The 20,556-nt window shown below is 43.0% G+C and overlaps 1 protein-coding gene across 3 annotated transcripts in view; it reads left to right on the plus strand.

Annotated features, from left to right (window-relative positions):
- LOC311241293 (uncharacterized protein) overlaps positions 1-20,556 on the plus strand; it is a 69,120-nt gene that overhangs the window by 25,896 nt on the left and 22,668 nt on the right. The window contains exons 1-6 of one of the 3 annotated variants that reach the window (XM_084330067.1): positions 2,335-2,884; positions 3,847-3,939; positions 4,345-4,455; positions 7,381-7,501; positions 8,010-8,114; positions 16,874-17,008. In XM_084330067.1, coding sequence (XP_084186193.1) covers positions 3,874-3,939; positions 4,345-4,455; positions 7,381-7,501; positions 8,010-8,114; positions 16,874-17,008 — 538 coding nt within the window. In that variant the 5' untranslated portion in view covers positions 2,335-2,884; positions 3,847-3,873. Of the gene's footprint in view, positions 1-2,334; positions 2,885-3,846; positions 3,940-4,344; positions 4,456-7,380; positions 7,502-8,009; positions 8,115-16,873; positions 17,009-20,556 lie in introns of those variants that run through there. The other 2 variants (XM_084330065.1, XM_084330066.1) reach the window with 2 other exon arrangements.

Genomic DNA, 20,556 nt, shown 5'->3' on the forward strand with positions numbered 1-20,556 from the left:
AGCGTAACGACAACGGAGAAAGACTGTGTGAAATGTCTGACATGAACGAGCTAGTCATTACTGGAACACTATTCCCACATAAGAATATACACAAGGCCACGTGGGTATCTCCGGACGGGAAGACCAAGAACCAGATAGACCATGTGCTAATTAACAAACGATTCAGGAACTCAGTGAAAGACACGAGAATGCAGATCTGCAGACATTGGAAGCGACCACTACCTCGTGTGTACAACGGTCAAGTTAAGACTGAAGACGAAGCAGAAGGAAAAGAAAAGCACCAGAGTCAAGTACAACACAACAAAGCTGAAAGATGAAGCCATCCTGAAGTCTTTTACCATCAACCTGAGAAACAGGTTTCAGGTGCTGGAAGATGAAGGGCGAGGAATAGAAGACAACGAAGAGGTGGATCGTGACTCTCAGGTTCTGGAGAAAGCCTACACAGAAGTCGCTGAAGCAATCCTGGGTAGACCACGGAAGAATAAGAAGCCATGGATCAGTGAAAAATCATGGAACCTTGTAGACCAGCGGGAAACAATAAACAAGAGGATCCTTGGCACACACTCGGAAAGAATCAAGAAACAGCTAAAAGCAAAGTACACAGAGAAGGATAGAGAAACAAAGAGAAGTATAAAGACGGACAAAAAGAAATGGATGGAGAACATTGCAAGTGAAGCAGAAGAAGCTGCAAGGAAACAACAAATGAAGACACTGTACGGTCTTACGAAGGCACTGTGCAACGAGAGACCTAGACAGAGCACAGCAGTACTGGACAAGAATGGCAACCTCATCAGCGGAAAAGATGCAGTGCAGGCAAGGTGGACAGAACACTTCAAGGAAGTACTGAATAGGGAACCACCAGAAAACCCAATAACTGATGAGGAAGAATGTGAACTCACTAACATGATTGAAGAGATTCCTGTACATGAACCAACACTAAGTGAAGTAAAGGAAGTGATTAAAGGACTTCAGAATGGGAAAGCACCAGGAATCGACAACATCACAGCCGAGTTATTAAAGGCAGACATTGAGTTTTCAGCAAAGAAGGTACATCAATTGTTGGAAAAAATATGGAGGCAGGAGAAGATCCCGAAGAACTGGAAGAGGGGGCTTATCATCAAACTAGCAAAGAAAGGAAACCTCAAAGAATGCAAGAACTCAAGAGGCATCACCCTACTTCCAGTTGTAGGCAAGATACTTGGCACGATCATCATTGACCGAATCAGAATTGGAATCGACTCACGGCTAAGAAAAGAACAAGCCGGTTACAGAAGAGGAAGAGGAACAACAGAACAAGTCTTCATACTGCGGAACATCATTGAGCAAGTAAACGAGTGGCAAGCAACACTCCACCTGAACTTTGTGGATTTTGAAAAGGCTTTCGACTCAGTCCACCATGAAAGCCTATGGCTAATTATGAAGAAATATGGAATACCAGAGAAGATTGTCCAGATAGTGAAAATATTCTATGAAGACTTCCAGTGTGCAGTAGAAGACCAAGGAGAAATATGCGAGTGGTTTAACATCAACAGCGGTGTCAAACAAGGATGCAACATGTCAGGTTTTTTATTCTTAATGATCATGGATTGGATAATGAGAAGAACAGTTGGACAAGGTGAGAATGGAATCAGATGGAAGTTGACATCAAAACTCGACGATCTGGATTTTGCAGATGATGTAGCATTACTCTCCTCTACCAAACACCAAATCCAGGAAAAAACGACAAGAATGGAGAGAGAAGCCAGACGAGTGGGACTCAAGATTAACACCGGAAAGACAAAAACCATGAGAATTAATGCAAGAAACCATGACAAAATCAACATCAACGACGAAGAGATTGAGGATGTAGACCAATTCACATACTTGGGAGCCACCATCTGTAAAGAGGGAGGGGGTATGTACAGTGTAAAATGTGTGTGTGTCCCCTTCCCAACCCCCCCCCCCCCCCACCTCCAATGTACAGCCCTCACCCAACCCACCCAACCCCACCCCACCCAACCAACCTCCTCCAATGTACAGTTTCTATGCCAAATGTATATACACTCCTTTTCTGGACACTTTTGTATCACAAACAGTACTGTATTTGCAAATCTGATATGTCATAAATGTATAGATGTAGCAGTACTGTCTATCTGTATGTCATGTATGTCATATATGTTATGATGAATTGAAAATGGGGGACCCTGATGTAAACAAGACGAAAGTCTTTCTCTGGTCTGCATCCCCTTAACAATTGTATGTATTGAGCTGTACTGTACTGTACCCATTCTGCAATCTGTTAATAAACTTTTCAATCAATCAATCAATCAATCAAGTATGAAAGACCTAAAGAACAGACTATCCAAAGCAAGAGGTGCATTCATCAAACTCAAAAAGATCTGGCACTCCAACAGCATCTCAAGAAGAACAAAGCTGAGATTGTACAAAACACTGGTTGTGCCAGTCCTACTGTATGGATGTGAAACATGGAAGATGAACAAGGGAGACAACAAATCAGTCGACGTGTTCCATAACAGATGCCTCAGAAGAATCCTCAAAATCCAGTGGCAAGACCGCATCAGCACCGTAGAGCTACTAGAAAGAGCCGACATGAAGCCGTTGAGCAAGGAAGTGAAGTGGCGAAGATGGAAGATGATAGGACACATACTGAGGCAAGACCACAACAACGACTGCAACATATCAATGACTTGGGCACCAGAAGGGAAAAGAAGAAAAGGAAGACCAAAGACTACCTGGAGACGCACAGTAGAGAAAGAAAGAAAAGAGGCAGGGTGGAGCTCATGGCCTGAAGCAAGAACAATGGCAGCTGACCGAGAGAAGTGGAAAAGCTCTGTGAAGGCCTTATGTGCCACTAGGCACGAAGTGGATAGGTAACAGGTAACAGGTAAAATACAAATAAAAAAAAAATATATATATAATCTTTTATTTTTATTTTTATTTTTATAAATGGAAATGTATGGTTCAAACGCACACACACTAATAAGCATTGGAGGCTTTTAACCAGGGCAGGACTGGGGAAATCATTCAGGCTAGGAAATATAGTGCAAAATATAGCCCCAGTCAGGCCACCTTTTAAGCAGGGGGTCTGGGGGTCCCCCACCAGGAATTTTCTTGTTACAAAGACTTCATTTCCTGCATTCTGGTGCAGGATTTTTTTTTATTTGTACCCTTTAAATGCCAGTGTTTGTGATGGCATCACAAATTATTGTTAAAAAAACAGGCTAGCATATGTATGATTAGCAACAGCACTGATTTTGATGGATTTTCTGTTTTTTTGTAATGTCAGATTGAAAAAAAATACAATCTTTTATTCAACTTCAGCCCTGATCATAACACCACATATTCATTTTATAATTCTAACCCTTTAAATGCCAGTGTGTGTGATGGCATATATTTACAATATATCAAATGCAAAGTAGATTTTTCTGGGGGGGATTATTACAGGCTAGCATGTGTCAATGATTAGCAACAACAGTTTTTTGTAAGGGTCCCGCCTCCACCAATCACATGCGGCTCCCTTTGTGTGTGTGTGTGAGAGCAAGAGAGAGAGAGAGAGATAGTTCTCCAACTTGTGTGAGTTGCAGTGATCTCCTGGTTGTTCCCCACCTAGGTTATCGAACTATTGCGCTGCTGCAACTAGAAACACTGGCCTGGCCTGCTTCTAAGTTCAGTGGCCTGACTGCATTAAAAAAAAAGATATATATCTTTTGGATATATATATATATTTTTTTTAATCATCTGGCGACCCCCCCGCGGCGGCTCGCGATCCCCACTTTGGGAACCCCTGCTATAACCCACTCCTGCACGTGATGTAATGCTTTAATGAATGTTCTTCTGTGTCGTTAGGGTGGAGAGGAGGTTGAAGTTTCTAAGATGAACTTTCTGGATTTGGTCCAAACACTGCTTTCTGACTCGTCTGAGAGGAAGCACTTTTTTGAGGTAAGATTTACTCCAAAGTATTCCCACTATCCACGATTGTATATTCTGTGTCAAATGGTAAATGGTGCATTTATATAGCGCTTTAAAAAATGTGTTCCTCACATTCACCCATTCACTCACACATTCACACACCGATGGTGGAGGCAACCATGCAAGGTGCCAACCTGCTCATCAGGACCAGTTAGGGGTTAAGTGTCCTGCTCAAGGACACTTCGACACGCTGCCTGGGAGGAGTGGGAATCGAACAGGGAATCTTCTGACTACCAGACGGCCGCTCTACCTCCTGAGCCACTGTTGCCCCAGAAGAAGACAAACTATATTATCATCATAATAATAATAAGTACAGTAATCATTATTATTGTTAATAATAATATACAGTATATGTTTTGTTTTTTTTCTATGAAGGATGTGTTCCCAGTCCAGTATGGTGCCTGTTTTGACACAACATTACAAATCCTGGTGTGGGAGTTCCTCTCCAGACTAGAGGAGTTCCTGCCAGTGCCAAGTTTTTCACAGGTAACGTTCTACAGGAACCAAAGACCAGATGTTTCACAGGTAACGTTATGCAGGAACCAAATGTAACGGAGGTCCGTGAGTATATCCACAGTCACGATGGACTTCAAGTGTTGTGAAGTGACTGTGGTACGTAGCGGTACTGCAAGTAAACTCACTCCCCCATAACACGTTCAGTGCCAACGACGAGATATCTCGTTAGTTCATGCCAACCGTTGAGTGCCAGATAGACGAGAGATCTAGTTTTTAATCGTTTTATTTTTTATTAGCGATTTCCATTCATATTTCATCAATCTAGCCTCCCGTTACCACTGGAACTCTCTCTGAGCTGCATTGGGGAAATACCGCCCCCTATCGTCTCTCCCTGTGGTACTGCACCCCATTGGATTAGACTGAATGAAAAGCATGGGGGAAAAAATCCTGCTTCCTCATTTTACTTCTCAGGCAAGTCACCCGAGACGATCGGATTCATTCTGGACCATCAGAACAGCGTGGAATCAGTGTTTCGACCACCCAGCGTTGGATCAATAAACACGATCGATATTTGGAATGGCGATCAGGAATTGGAATAATCTTTTTGGAGAACATCTGATCTGAGGTAAGGAATCTATTTTACCAGTCTAAGGGCATGCGTCCACCTTTCTCACAAACGCTGGCAGTGCGCCGGTAGTGCTGGCATGAAGCGCATCTTGTAGATGACAGAAAGAAATCTACAGCCATATTTTTATCGTTTTTTCCTGCCGCGGTTTTGCACATGTAGCATATTTTAATACACTTTATTGTATATTAATTATATATAGTTATTGCCTGACACCACAGTTCGCCCTTTGCTTTTTATTAGCTTTTTAGTAGTGTATTCGTGTAGTTATTATTATTAGTGTATTTGTGCTTTGTCGCGAATCTCAATGGCCTGTCTCTTGTGGGTAGACAGCCAAGACAGGCAGGCAACTCCGGTGTCAGGTTACAAACAGAGTGGTAGATATGAATGGCTGTGATTGGTTGTCTGAAAATGAGCTCAGAAAGTTCAGAAAGTTTCAACTTTAAACGCTGTGTGTGGCCGCACAAAAAAGCTGAAAAAAGAAGCCGACTGCAGCGCATTTCCTATAGGCGGCGCATGCGGCCGCATACGCTCCCTCCCCATTGGGATACATTGAAAAAAGACACTTGCGCCCATAAATATGAGATAGGTGGACCCGGGCCCTTAGGATAATCAGAGCTTTTTTCACAGATATCAACGTGGGCCCTATGTGTGTGTGTGTGTGTGTGTGTGTGTGTGTGTGCTGATCAGGAAATAAGAGAATCGATTTTTCAGCCCGCTTCTATAGCGTGCATAAGTACACATATACTATCGATAATCTAGCGTTTATTTGAAAACGATTCATAAATAGGCCGAAAAATGACAACGTGTTTTGTGTATTACAGTAAAGGGCGTTTATCACAGAATCTTCTGAAATCTTCTGGAAGTTTCAAGAAACGAGCGTTTTTCAAAATGGTATAAAACGGAAATGAACAGATTAAAAAAACAATCCGTTTCGACAATGTTGACTGCAAACAAGTCATTGATAAGCGACGGCCAGATTAGACACATAATTTAAGATGTAGTTTATGCGTTCGCAAATGAGAGCGCTATCATTGAAGTGGGTGGTGGCACTCAAGGGGGTAAATAGGACACGGAGGCTGGCACTGAAGCTGTTAAAAGGCATACAGACACATTACCAAGAAGTGAATTCACCTCTTGGTATAGTGGTCTGCGATGTCGCCCGCGGCACGGGAGACCGAGGTTCGACTCCCACTCAGGGCATGTCAAATAAGACCGGTTTCACAAAGACCAGACATTTCACAGGTAACGAACCAAAGGAACTGAGGTCACTCAATTCCTGTGAGCTGTGTTTAAAATACATCAGAATTGTGCAGTTGAAAGATGAGTGGAACCACGAGCAGCCCCAAGCTTAGTGGGCCATGAGTGATTGATTGATTGATTGATTGATTGAAAAGTTTATTAACAGATTGCAGAATGGGTACAGTACAGTACAGCTCAATACATACAATTGTTAAGGGGATGCAGACCAGAGAAAGACTTTCGTCTTGTTTACATCAGGGTCCCCCATTTTCAATTCATCATAACATATATGACATACATGACATACAGATAGACAGTACTGCTACATCTATACATTTATGACATATCAGATTTGCAAATACAGTACTGTTTGTTGGGTAGGGGGGTTGTGGGACACTGTACACTGTACATTGGAATACTGACAAAGCCATACTTGGTAATTTACTGTACAACTGGGTTAGGACATTTGAAGGGGCCAGTTTTGAATTGCAGTCTCCCGTAGGTGTTCTTTCAGAGTGTTTTTGAAAGTGGGTAGTGATTCACATTCCTTTACAGCTTTGGGTAGCACGTTCCACATTGATGTGGCATAATTGCGAAACGTGTTTAGTCCCTTGTTTGAGCCGAATCTGGGTTTAACATGATTTGTGGAGCTCCCTCTGGTGTTGTGATCGTGGTATTCACTGACCTTTGGGAAGTATTTTGACATGTACATGGGTACCTTGGTCGCGTAGTGTATCTTGTAGACCAGGCCCATTGCAAGTTGCTGTACTCTGTTGTCTACTCTAAGCCATCCTAGGTTGTCAAAGTGGGCAGGGGTGAGGTGGGTTCTAGGAGTCAGGTCAAGCAGTAGTCTGACTAGCTTGTTTTGAGATGTTTGAGATTGACAGTTAAACACCCCCACTCAGTGAACAGTTGGTCCCAACCAGGGTCGCTACAATATTAATAACATCAGCACAGTTTTTCGGCCGTCCCAGGATTATATTAATAACATCAGCGCAGTTCTTTTGGCCAGGATTATATTAATAACATCAGCGCAGCCTTTCGGCCATCCCAGAATTATATTAATAACATCATTCCATCTTTTTCAGATAGTGTCCTGTTCCTCCCCCGTTCTTCTCGACTCCGATGAAGTTGAGCGATGTTTCTCAGACCCTGAAGATCTGAAGATGATTTTGCAGGTTCATAGACGACATAAAAAGCTGAAAAAAAGTAAGAACCTTTTCCCTGTTTAATTAAAAAATAACTCTTACCTGGAGGAAATTAACACATGCAGCTAAAAACTTCATGTTGATGTATAGGTTGCAGGGTTGGCAGAAATCCAGCCTCACCAGGCTTTTGTCTCACTGGCTCCTGCACCTCTTGCTTCCTCCTCTGTGTGAGAGTGATACTGTAGCCAGGAATGGTCAGCTCTCAGCCCACTCACTGCCTGCTGACTCTAGGGGCAACTACAGAATATAGTGATAACTTTTCATTAATGTGTAGTCAATTCAATGACTATCCATATATCACTATAGGATATAACATTGTTTCATATTGTGACAATATGAATAGCAGCTGGTAAAACGTTGGCGATTTATGGAATGACCATTGTTATGTGTCCAATATCCAAAATAAAAATTAACTGAACTGAACTGTCTTTCATTCAGAAGCAACACCAGTACTATTAGTTCTCTTAAACAGAATTGTGTTACTAACACCACAGCTTTCTCTTCAACAGATCAGTTCTCCTTCCAGTCAGACATCATCCTGTCAACACTTGCATCTAAACTGACTTCAGATATGTGTAAAGATCAAGATGAACACACTATGGAGAATACAACAGGTATGAAGGATAGAGTTGGACAATAAGGCAATATTCTATGTAATTGTATTTCCATGGGATTATATAGAGATTAAATGTTTTTTAAATGTGTTGTGATAATGTGATACACAAGTGTGTTGTCTAAATTAATGACAACATTTACATTTAGTCATTTAGCTGACGCTTTTATCCAAAGCGACTTACAAGTTCTGTACGACAAGCCATCAGGAAGGGCACAACTCTATCAGCTGAGCAACAATGTTCATCAAAGTGTTGAGTGCTACAGTGTAGGTTCGTTTATTAGGACAAGTGCATGACAGTACGGTTAGTTAGGGTTAGATTTTTTTTTTTATTGTTTTTTTTTTTTTATTCAGATAATGGTTGAAGAAGTGCGTCTTTAGTCGACGGCGAAAGATTGGATGTGATTCGGCTGTCCTAACTTGGGTGGGTAGTTCATTCCACCATTGTGGGGCAAGGACTGAGAATAGGCGACTTCTCTTTGATGACCCTCCCGGAGCTTGGATAGGAGTAGGTCTGAGGCGGCCAGAAGATGCAGAGCGTAGGGGTCTTGAGGGTGTGTAGTTAGAGACCATTGACCGGAGGTAGGCGGGAGCGGTTCCCTTTGCCGCACGGTATGCTAGGTCGAGGGCCTTGAAGCGGATTCGTGCAGCAATGGGGAGCCAGTGCAGGTCCCTAAGAAGTGGGGTGACATGGGCCGACTTCGGTAGGTTTGAGATCAGGCGGGCCGCTGCGTTCTGAATGAGTTGAAGAGGCTTAGTGGCAGTGGCCGGGAGGCCAGCGAGCAGTGCATTGCAGTAGTCGAGGCGGGAGATGACTGTTGATTGGACGAGGAGTTGGGTGGCTTCTTTTGTCAGGAAGGGGCGGATCCTTCTGACGTTGCTCAGGAGGAATCGGCAGGTTCTGGTCGTCGCTGAAGTTCAACTGGTCGTCGAGGACAACACCAAGGTTCTTGGCGGTCGGGGACGCAGTCACAGCTGCATTCTCGACTGTGATTGAAAGGTCGGTTAGGGGGGAGGATTTGGCCGGCAGGTGGAGCAATTCTGTTTTGCTTAGGTTCAGTTTGAGGTGGTTGGACGTCATCCAGGCTGAGATGTCGGACAGACAGGCCGAGATCCGCTCAGAGACGTGGATATCTGAGGGAGGGAAGGAGAGGAAGAGTTGAGTATCGTCGGCATAACAATGGTAGGAGAAGCCATGAGACGTGATAATGTTACCCAGTGATTTAGTGTAGAGGGAGAAGAGAAGGGGTCCTAAAACCGAGCCCTGGGGGACACCCGTCCGCAGGGGGCGGGTGGCCGACAGGGTCCCTCTCCATGACACTTGGTAGGAGCGGTCATTGAGGTATGATGACAGCCATGTCAGCGCAGAGCCAGCCACTCCCATTCCTGCGAGGGCCGCAAGGAGGATCTGGTGGTTGACTGTGTCGAAGGCTGCAGATAGATCTAGGAGAATCAGGACAGAGGAGAGGCCTTTCGCTTTTGCTAAGTGAAGTGCCTCTGTGACCGCAATGAGGGCTGTCTCTGTGGAGTGACCAGTCCTGAAGCCTGACTGATTAGGGTCTAGGAGGTCATTCTGTAAGAGATAAGCAGTAAGTTGGTTGGATACAGCACGTTCAAGTGTTTTAGAAAGGAAGGAGAGAAGAGAGACAGGACGGTAGTTGCCTATGACGGTAGGGTTCAGGGTTGGTTTTTTTATGAGCGGCGTGACTCTGGCTTGTTTTAGGGAGGTGGGGACCACCCCCGAGTTGAGTGAGGAGTTGATGGTTGCAGTTAGGAATGGGAGGATGTCTGGTGCTATGGTCTGGAGGAGTGGGGAGGGTAGCTGGTCCAGCTGGCAAGTAGTCGGACGGTTCGACGTTACCAGTGTCAGGGTCTCTGCTTCTGTAATGGGAGAGAAAGATGACAGAGTGAAGGATGAGGTTCTCGATTCAGCATTTGGAATGGGTGGGGGTTGCGAGAAGGAGCTGCGGATGTTCTCCACTTTTTCCTCAAAGAAGATCGCAAAGTCTTCGGCAGAGAAAGATGAGGGAGGGGGGGGTGGGGGGGGAGTGAGGAGGGAGGACATGGTAGCATGCAGTTTGCGAAGATTCTTGGCAGAGGCCTCGATCCTATGGTGGAAGAAAGAAGCTTTGGCATTAGTGATGGTTTTGGAGAATGTTAACAAGAGGTTGTGATATGTTTCAAGTTTCAAGTTTCAAGTTTCTTTAATAGTTGTCATACAGAAGTACAGAATACTTTTGTACAAAATGCTTCTTACTGTTGCGCTCCAGAGACTGTGCATGACAAGATAAGTATGAAATAAAAACATAGTAAAAATAGTAAAAATTAGAAGTAAAAAAAGAGGTCACAGTGTTCAGTTTAGACATATGTACAATGTTCGTAGACGTAGTTACCATACAATATACAATACTGTGCAGTGTACTAATATACAATACTATATAGTGCAAGGCATAAATGGACGAGGTGCAGTTTAGGTACAATTCACAGTAGGTGTACGAGTTGTAGTGCAAATCCTTTATCAATAAATATAAAGTGTAAGTGTGTTTGTGTGATCTAAAGTGTGGAGAGTGGGTGCTGCAGTGTGTTGTTTGTTTGAGTGAGTGTGTGCGTGTGGGTGTGTGTGCTGTGTGCATTTGATGGTTGTTGCATAGTGATTATTGTTCGTTTAGCGATTATTGTTCGTTTAGCAGCCTGATGGCCTGGGGATAGAAGCTCCTTCTGAGTCTTTCTGTGCTCGCCATAAGACTCCGGTATCGCTTGCCTGACGGCAGCAGTTCAAAGAGGCAGTTGTTCGGGTGGCTCGAGTCCTTAATAATTCTCTTAGCCTTCCCCCTGCACCGCTTGTTGTAAATGTTCTGGAGGGTGGGAAGCCCCCCTCTAATTGTGCGTTCGGCTGAACGTGTCACTCTTTGTAGTCTGCTACGGTCTTGTGCAGTGCTATTCCCAAACCAGGAGGTGATGTTGCCGGTCAGGATGCTCTCTATTGTACATGAGTAGAAGTTCCTAAGGATCTTCTGACTGACTTGGAACTTCCTTAGGCGCCTGAGGAAGTAGAGGCGTTGTCGTGCCTTCTTCACAACACTGTCAATGTGTGTGGTCCATGTCAAGTCCTCGGATATGTGGGCTCCGAGGTACTTGAAACTGTTCACTCTCTCAACTGGTGCCCCGTCGATGCTGAGGGGGCTGTAGTCCTTGACCCCCGACCTCCTGAAGTCCACAATCATCTCTTTTGTTTTGCTGACGTTCAGGGAGAGGCAGTTCTCCTGACACCACTGTGACAGGTTCTCTACCTCTTCCAGGTAGGCCCTTTCGTCGTTGGCAGAGATCAGGCCCACCACTACTGTGTCATCAGCAAATTTGATGATGGTGTTGTTGTTCCGCTGTGCTACGCAGTCATGTGTGTACAGGGAGTAGAGGAGGGGGCTCAGAACACAGCCCTGGGGGGCCCCTATGTTGAGCGTGATGGATGAGGAGGTGCAGTTGCCGGCTCTTACCACCTGGGGTCTGCCCGTCAGGAAGTCCAGGACCCACTGGCACAGGTCATAGTTCAAGCCCAGGTCCCTGAGCTTGGCTATGAGTTTGGAGGGGACTATGGTATTGAATGCTGAGCATGTGTCGATGTCAGCAGTGAGGCGTGACTTTCTATACTTCCTTTCAGCTGCTCTCAGGACCTGTCTTTGTTCTCTCACTGGATCTGTCAGCCATGGACTGGGTGGGGAACGGCGGGCCGGTTTCTCAACGAGGGGACAGAGCTTGTTGAAGGAGGTTGCAAGGGCTGAAAGGAGGGTGGAGGTTGCCATCTCTGTGGAGAGAGCAGAGAAGGTGTCACTCAAAGGTAGAGCGGATAGTATGTCAGAGGAGAGGGTGGAGGGGGATAGGGAGGGCAGGTTGCGTCTGAGTGAGACTGTTTGAGTTGGGGTGAAGACCTTTCGGTTAAGCATGAGAGTTAGTGAGAAGGATATGAAGGAATGGTCAGATACATGTAGGGGAGTTACCGTGGTGTTAATGATGCTGGAGTTACGGGAAAATATGAGATCCAAGGAGTTGCCTGCTTTGTGGGTGGGAGGCATGGCAGTGGGAGTCAGGTCAAACGATTGTAGGAGGGAGACTACTATGACTGACTGAGATGAGTCAGGCAGGTTGAAGTCGCCCAATAGAAGGAGAGGGGTACCATCTTCCGGTAAGGAGCTAAGAAGCATGTCCAGCTCATCTGTGAAGTGATCGAGTGTACCTGGAGGGCGGTAGAGTGTAACAATGGTGAGATTGAAAGGATTAGAGACAGATACTGCATGATATTTGAGAGAGGAGAGTGACAGTTCTGGGAGTGGTGTTACGTTTGTAGCCCATGAAGGAGATGTCATGAGGCCAGTGCCTCCACCCCGTCTGGAAGGTCGAGGTGTGTGAGTGAAGTTATAGTTTGTAGATAATGCTGCAGGTGTTGATGAGTTATTGGGGGTTATCCAGGTCTCAGTTAGAGCCAGGAGCTGCTCAACATCAAATATGAATTTATCACCTAATGATTTGGGGGAATATTATTTGAAAAGGACCATTATTACAATGCAGTTCGGGTTCCATGGATCATTTAACATGTGTCATGCATTGATGTAGTATTGCATTGAACAATACTGATGCCAGGCTAACATAGGATTACTCTAGGAGAATTTCCCCAATATAATAATAATAATAATAATAATAATAATAATAATAATAATAATAATAATAATAATAATAATAATAATAATAATAATAATAATAATAATAATAATAATAATAATAATAATAATAATAATTTTAATAATAATAATAATAATAATAATAATAATAATAATAATAATAATAATAATAATAATAATAAAATACTAAACCTCAATAATAATAATAATAATATAATACTAAACCCCAATAATAATAATAATAATAATAATAATAATAATAATAATAATGTAATACTAAACCCCAATAATAATAATAATAATAATAATAATAATAATAATAATAATAATAATAATAATAATAATAATAATAATAAAATACTAAACCTCAATAATAATAATAATAATATTAAAATACTAAACCTCAACAATAATAATAATAATAATAATATAATACTAAACCCCAATAATAATAATAATAATAATAATAATAATAATAATAATAATAATAATAATAATAATAATAATAATAATAATAATAATAATAATAATAATAATGTAATACTAAACCCCAATAATAATAATAATAAAATACTAAACCTCAATAATAATAATATAATACTAAACCCCAATAATAATAATAATAATAATAATAATAATAATAATAATAATAATAATAATAATAATGTAATACTAAACCCCAATAATAATAATAATTAATAATAATGTAATACTAAACCCCAATACTAATAATAATAATAATATAATACTAAACCCCAATTATTATAATAATAATAATAATAATAATAATAATAATAATAATAATAATAATAATAATAATAATAATAATAATAATAATCACAGCTCCAAAAGGCAATCAAGGCTGCAAAGAGACAATACAGGGACAAGGTAGAGTCAAACTACCATGGCTCTAACACTAGAAACATGTGGTCTGGACTAAAAACAACCACAGACTATAAATGAAATATGAAAATAACAGTTCCGTCGAGGTGTCTGCTTCCCTCCCAGAGGAGCTTAACACCTTCTTTTTTTGATCCACTCTTTCTCCTCTTTTTCTATTTTTCTCCTATCCCAATTCCACTGTGCCATGGAATGAGGCAGCTGTCGCATCTTTTCACCTGAACAGCGCAATCTCTCAGTGGCGAGGAGTAGCGCGTGGGAGGCTCACGCTGCCCCCGATACTTCCTGATTCTGCTGTACAGACGCACCAACCGACCTGTAGGAGTCGCTGTCCACAACGTCCAATCCCCACCCACCGGCTTTCCCACCCCTAACACTGCCAATTGTGTTAGTATGAACGACCAGCCAAGCCGGTAGCAACGGCGAGAGCTGGGCTCGAACCCAGCATCTCCTGTGTTAGTGGCGAGCGCCTTGCCCACTGCGCCACTCAGCCGCCTTAATCGTATGATTTTAAATATTTTTTGAACATTTATTACAGAAAATATATTCTGTAATGGGGTTACTGATCCCCATCACTCTTTCCACTAGGTGGCAGTAATGTACGGTTCTGTGTTCCAACCACCACTGAATCACAAATGAAGAAGAAGCAGTGTTTCTGGGTAGAAAACTGGACTTTTCTGAATTTGCCTCTGAAGCTGCCGTCCTTGTGGAACACATTTGCAGCACTGGGTAGATAGGAACTGGACTGTCTAGCTTTTCAATCTCTTTGCTATAATGTCAAATGAGGGGAAAAACTGGAATTATCCTTTAGGTAAACATATGGACGTATTTGATATTGATGTGGAATAGGCTAATTTGACCATATTATATATTCAGTATTATTTATATAGATATTTTTCACTGAGGTGGACAACAGGGTCTTTGATTAAGGAATAGAGTTTACTGACAGAATGTTGCAACATGGAGAGACCTGGTTACAGCAACATGGAGAGACCTGGGTTACAGGCCCTGGATCTCTAAAGAACGGTGAGCTAACAAAGTATTTATACAGGAGAGTAGAGAAAACAAGTGGAGCATTCACATACATAATATGAATTGTAGATATGATATGTACAGAGATATCTGTATAATGACATACTTATGATACAGCTTTGTGTGTGCATACGTGTGTAGAGAGAGAGCGAGGGGGGGTAGTACATACATAGTGAAGGCTATGTGTATGCAATTGTGCATGTGTGTATGTGATAGCATGAGGAGAGGGACAAATGGTGTGTTCGTGCATGAGTTAGAAAGAGGGAGAAAGAAAGTATTGTGTAAATCTCCACAAAATGCAAGTTTTAACATGATATATATATATATAAACTTGCCTCATTTGAAGTTTTATTTATTTATTATAATTTGCTTTTGTATATTTTTCATCAAAGCAACTACATTGTCTTTCATGAATGTACATTAGACCATTGCTCTCAGGCACTGAGGACTGGGCTTTTCCGATAGTAAGGATTACTGTAACTGAGGGGTACAATTCCCTGACTGTATTGATAAGTATGGTATCATTAAACCACTACCGCTTTATGTACTTTAATTACTGGCCATACAGTACATGATATATAAATATGATGAACACTTCCCACAATAAATCGGTTCCACACAAAGTTATAATTAAGTATTTATTGCAGCAAAAGGTACATAATATACTTCTCTATTATACTTTGAATGCACTTGTAAGGCAAAGGAATGTGCGTAGGCAAATCAATAATGAATGTCCATTCTCTGGTTACGCAGGAGGTAATTATATGACCTGAATCTTAGGGAATTATATCTATGGTGCACTGGTGATATATAGCGGGAGATACTGAAGGGTCCCCCCGGTTGTAAGCCAGCAGGGGTAGAGGATCTGTCGGTAGTAGAGAGTCTGGTCAACGATGACTAAGGAGACTCCAAGTACAGGAGACGGTGCAATAGTCTCTTGATCCACAGACGAATACAGCTGTTCTCCATAGACTGTAGCTCCACAGTGAAGAAAGCTAGCCTGCCTCAGGCTCTCTGAGGCGCAGACTCGACGTGGCTCCTCACAGGGTAAATCCCACACACGTGTAGGCGTCGGCGATTCTCCGCTCCATAAATCACAGGACCAAAACAAATATAATCCAGCCGTAAATGGCTATGCAGTCGTCGGGTAGATTAATCCAGTGTACATGTCCACACGGTCCTCGTCTAGGTCTCCTCGGGTGAAAGCGCCATGAAAGCAGCCCAGCCTGGATAAGCACTCTAGCTGGTACGAGGAAGCGTTGGTGATGCTGGTCACTGTAGAACTTTAGCCGCACGATACACTATACACAAATAGACTATTACTGACTTAATAGAAATATGTCGCACTCGACGGTATAGCGCCAAACTCTGACACTTCAGTTATTAATTCGCACGCGGTCTCAATGCTCTATTTGGGGCCAAACAGGCCATACTTCACCGCACGGAGTATCGTGGGTGAGGCTTCAACTTTAGTTCCTAAGTGCTTCTGTATTCACCTGCGCCATATTTATATGCACGGCGAACAATCTAGTGCCAACCTCATTTCTGTCTCGTATTCTTGGGCAAGGCCGGGCATGTACAGACATGTCTTGACGGTGGCTTTGAACCTGACTCTGGAGGCATGGCCCTGGCGCCTGTGGACCGCTGTCCAATAGGAGAATGAAATATTATGGTCTGTACTAGGCTAAAGGGATATTCCGTGTATATGTACAATATAAAAGAAGCAGTGAAGCCAGACCAGCACTCTCAGGTTCAAAATTTAATGGCAGCCAGGCTGCCATTAAATTTTAAATTTTGAACCTGAGAGTGCTGGTCTGGCTTCACTGCTTCTTTTATATAATACTTAATGGGATTTCAGCACCCAGTGTCGTATCTTGAGAGCGCGGTCTAACTTGACATGTGTATATGTACAAGGAATATACAAGGGATATCAAACGATATACAAATACTATGCAATATATATCAATCAATAAATATATATATTCGGTTTAATCTGATCCTTTGTAACAATTACACTTTATTTTATTTATTTATATGGAGGCTGCCCGGGAATTGATCTATGCAGGAAAATCCCTGGACCACTGGAGTATGAATATACGTAGTTAATAATACTGGCACAATATAAATACTTGGTGTCTGTCTTCCTCTGTCCCAGATCCACCCAGCGACCTACTGATGATTAAAAAGGAAGAGGCTCAGGACCCGCTAGACCCACCCAAGGAGGAGCCCACAGACCATCAGGATATTTCCACTGTGCTGAAGGAGGAGCCCACAGACCATCAGGATATCAGTATGTTACTTTCTCTTTCATATCTTGATTTTCTCTCATTCTCCTTCCTTTGCTGCAGTATATTTGTATATAACTTTCTCTCCTATAATCTTTTTTGTATCAAACTGTGTGTTCTCATGCAACAAGTCTCTCAAATTTAAGTCTCAAGTTTTAGGTGTGCCATCACATCTTCGACCCAGCGTCGATGTGATGGAGGAATGGCTGACTTCCAATTAAGCAAGATAAGGCATCTAGCCAACAAAGAGGAGAAGGCCACAGCATCTGATTGAGCGACAGATACCCTGATTTCGCCAGGGAGCACTCCAAAAACTGCAACCAAGTGGTTGGGGCTGATCTCCCTGTCACACATGAAGGAAAATGTTTCAAAAACAGAAAGCCAGAATCGGGATAGTGATGGGCATGACCAGAACATATGGCAGAGAGTGACTGGAGCCTGATGGCACCTGGGGCAGGTCGGATCCACATCCGGGTAGATCTCGGAGTCTACTCTTAGAGAGGTGTAGTCTATGAAATACCTTGAATTGGAGTCATCCATGTCTGATGCAGACAGATGATGAATGTATTCTTTTAATTGCCAATTGCCAAGAATCGTCAGGGATTTCAAGTCCCATATCATTACCCCATGACTCCCTGATACGGTCCAGTGATGGGGATGCCATCTCTTGGATATCACTGTATAGTGAACTCACTATCCTCTTTTGTTTTGGGTCTCCCTCCAGCCACTTATCCAGCCACCTGTCTGGTTGAAGTACAGGAAAAGAAGCAAAATATTTCTTTACAAAACCCCGCACCTGTAAATATCTAAAAAAAATTGAGCGGGGGATGTCATACCCTACCTGCCTACCTGTTCAAAGGACATAAACAGCCCTTCTTTAAACGGGTCCTTCATCTTCTTTAGCCCCCTTCCGGCCCATGTTTTGAATGCTGCATCCATGAGTGAGGGCGTAAAAAGTGCATTAGATGCAATTGGGAGATAGGGTGAGGCTTGTTTATATTTAAAGTGAGTCCTAAACTGTGCCCATATACGGAGTGAGCCAATCACTATGGGGTTATTTGTGAGGCGCTTTTTACTGAGTGGCAGTGGAGCACACACTAGTGAGGATAGCGATACCGGGTGGGCGGAGTGTTGTTCCATGTCAACCCACACCATTCCGCCTCCCCCATGTGATGCAGCCATCCAATATGTCAATTTATGGATGTTTGCCGCCCAATAGAATTGTAAGAAATTTGGGAGTGCTAATCCTCCGTCCTCTTTCGGTCTTTCCAGGAATGCCCTTCTAATACGCGGGGTGGTCTTATTCCAGATAAAGGTTGTAATAAATGTCTCTAATTCTTTGAAAAAGGATTTGGGGATAAAGACGGGCACTGTTTGAAACAAAAATAGGAACCTGGGCATAATTGTCATCTTGATTGAGTTAATCCTGCCGGCTAGTGATAGGGGAAGTGTTGACCAGCGAGCAAAATCTTGTTTAGCCTTATCCAGGGTTGGTTTAAGGTTTAGCTTAAATAAGTCCCTATACTTGCGTGTCACAGTCACTCCCAGGTATGTGAAAGACTCAGATATTATCTTCAGTGGGTATGCCCCGAACGACATCTTTCGAGCTAAATCATTAACCGGAAACAACAAGCTCTTAGAGAGGTTAATTTTGTATCCTGAGAACTTGCCAAAGTTTGAGATAATATCCAGTGCCTTCGGGATGGAAATATGGGGATCGGACAGGTACAGGATCAGGTCATCTGCATAAAGTGATAGTATATGTGTTTGGCCGCCCCTAGAGATACCTGCGAGGCCCGCATCACTCCTCAGAGCGACCGCCAGTGGTTCAATGGCGAGATCGAACAATAAGGGACTCAATCCGCAACCCTGTCTAGTGCCCCTCCCTATCTGAAAGTATTTGGAAATAGTCTTATTGGTTCGGACCGAGGCCTGTGGTGAAACATACAAGACCCTAATCCAAGCGCGGAAAATGGGCCAGAACCCAAACCTCTAGAGTTGTGAAAAGATATTCATATTCAATGCGATCAAATGCTTTCTGAGCATCGAGAGATAACAGAACCTCTGCTGTGGGCGGGGCTTCAGGAGAGTATATGATATTGAACAGCCTACTTATGTTACCAAAGAGCTGACGCTCCAGAATAAAGCCTGTTTGATCCGGGTGTACCACTGTATGGATAACTGACTCCAGTCTACTGGCTAAAACTTTGGTTAAAATCTTATAATCGCAGCAAAGCAAACTGATTGGCCGATATGATTCACACTTCAGAGGGTCTTTTCCTTTTTTAAGGACTGAAATTGTGGCCTGAGTCATTGTGGGTGGGAGTGACTCCCGTTCCAATGCCTCTGCATATACATCTTTTAAAATAAGAATTCGTTTGAGAGAGAATGTTTTAAAAAATTCTATTGGGAAGCCGTCTGGCCCTGGGGCTTTGCCACCCTTCATCTTCCTGATAGCTCGATCAATTTCAGCCACAGAGATATTGCGGTCAAGATCAGACCTATCCTGGTCACTTAAGGTCTGCAAATCAAGATCATCGAGAAACTGCGCCATCTGTATATCCTCCCTCTTCTCAGAGGTGTAAAGGGTCTCATAGAACTCCTTAAATTGGTTATTGATGATTTTTTGATCGGTAGCTATTCCATCTGAAGTGTCAATCTCGGCAATAAGTCCGGCCTCTGCAGACTGTCTTAGCTGGTGACATAGCAATTTGCTGGCTCGTTCCCCATGTTCATAAAACTCCTGGCGAGATCTAAGATGAAGCTCCTCCACTGCCACAGTGGATAGGATGTCAAATTCTGTCTGCAGAGTAATTCTCTCCTTGTAGAGGTCAGTGGATGGTGAGTGTAACTGAGGGGTACAATTCCCTGACTGTATTGAGAGTATGGTATTATTAAACCACTACTTAGTTATGTACTTTAATTACTGGCCATACAGTACATGAATATATCTGGTGAACACCCACACAAGAATACGGCAATGACACATAAAGTTCTAGTTAGAGGGATTTATTATTATTAGAGCAAGCAACGGTAGGTTACAGATTGAGAATTATACTTGCGCTTGTAAGGCGAAGAACATTTAAAGTAGGTCAAGAGCGTAAGTCCATGAGAATAGTAAGATGGGTATAAACTGACGCCACCTGTAGCATAGCAATTACATAAGGCACACTAGTAGTCAGCTGGAGACACTGGGGGGTTCCCTCCGGCAGGGTAGAGGAATGTTCGGGTGCAAAGTCTGTGTCAACGCGGAATAACGAGGCTCCAGATACAGGAGCCAGTGCAGTACTCCCTTGGTCCGTAGACAAAGCAACAGCTATAATCCAGTATGCCCGACAGCATGGATGAAAGCTAGCCAGCCTCTGGTCCTAGAGGCGGGCTCGAGGGTGCTCCTCACAGGGGTAGATCCCACACGATAGTGGGGTAGACGGTTCTCTGCTCCAGCAGTCACGGTACCAAAGCAATATAATCCAGCCAGAAAAGGCTCTGCATTCGCCGGTGTAGGTTCTCCGGTGTACATATCCAACGGTTCTCGTCTAGGACTCCTCGGGTG

The sequence above is a fragment of the Notolepis coatsorum genome (assembly GCF_963971535.1).
Source record: "Notolepis coatsorum genome assembly, chromosome: 15".
Taxonomy (NCBI): Eukaryota; Metazoa; Chordata; class Actinopteri; order Aulopiformes; family Paralepididae; genus Notolepis; species Notolepis coatsorum.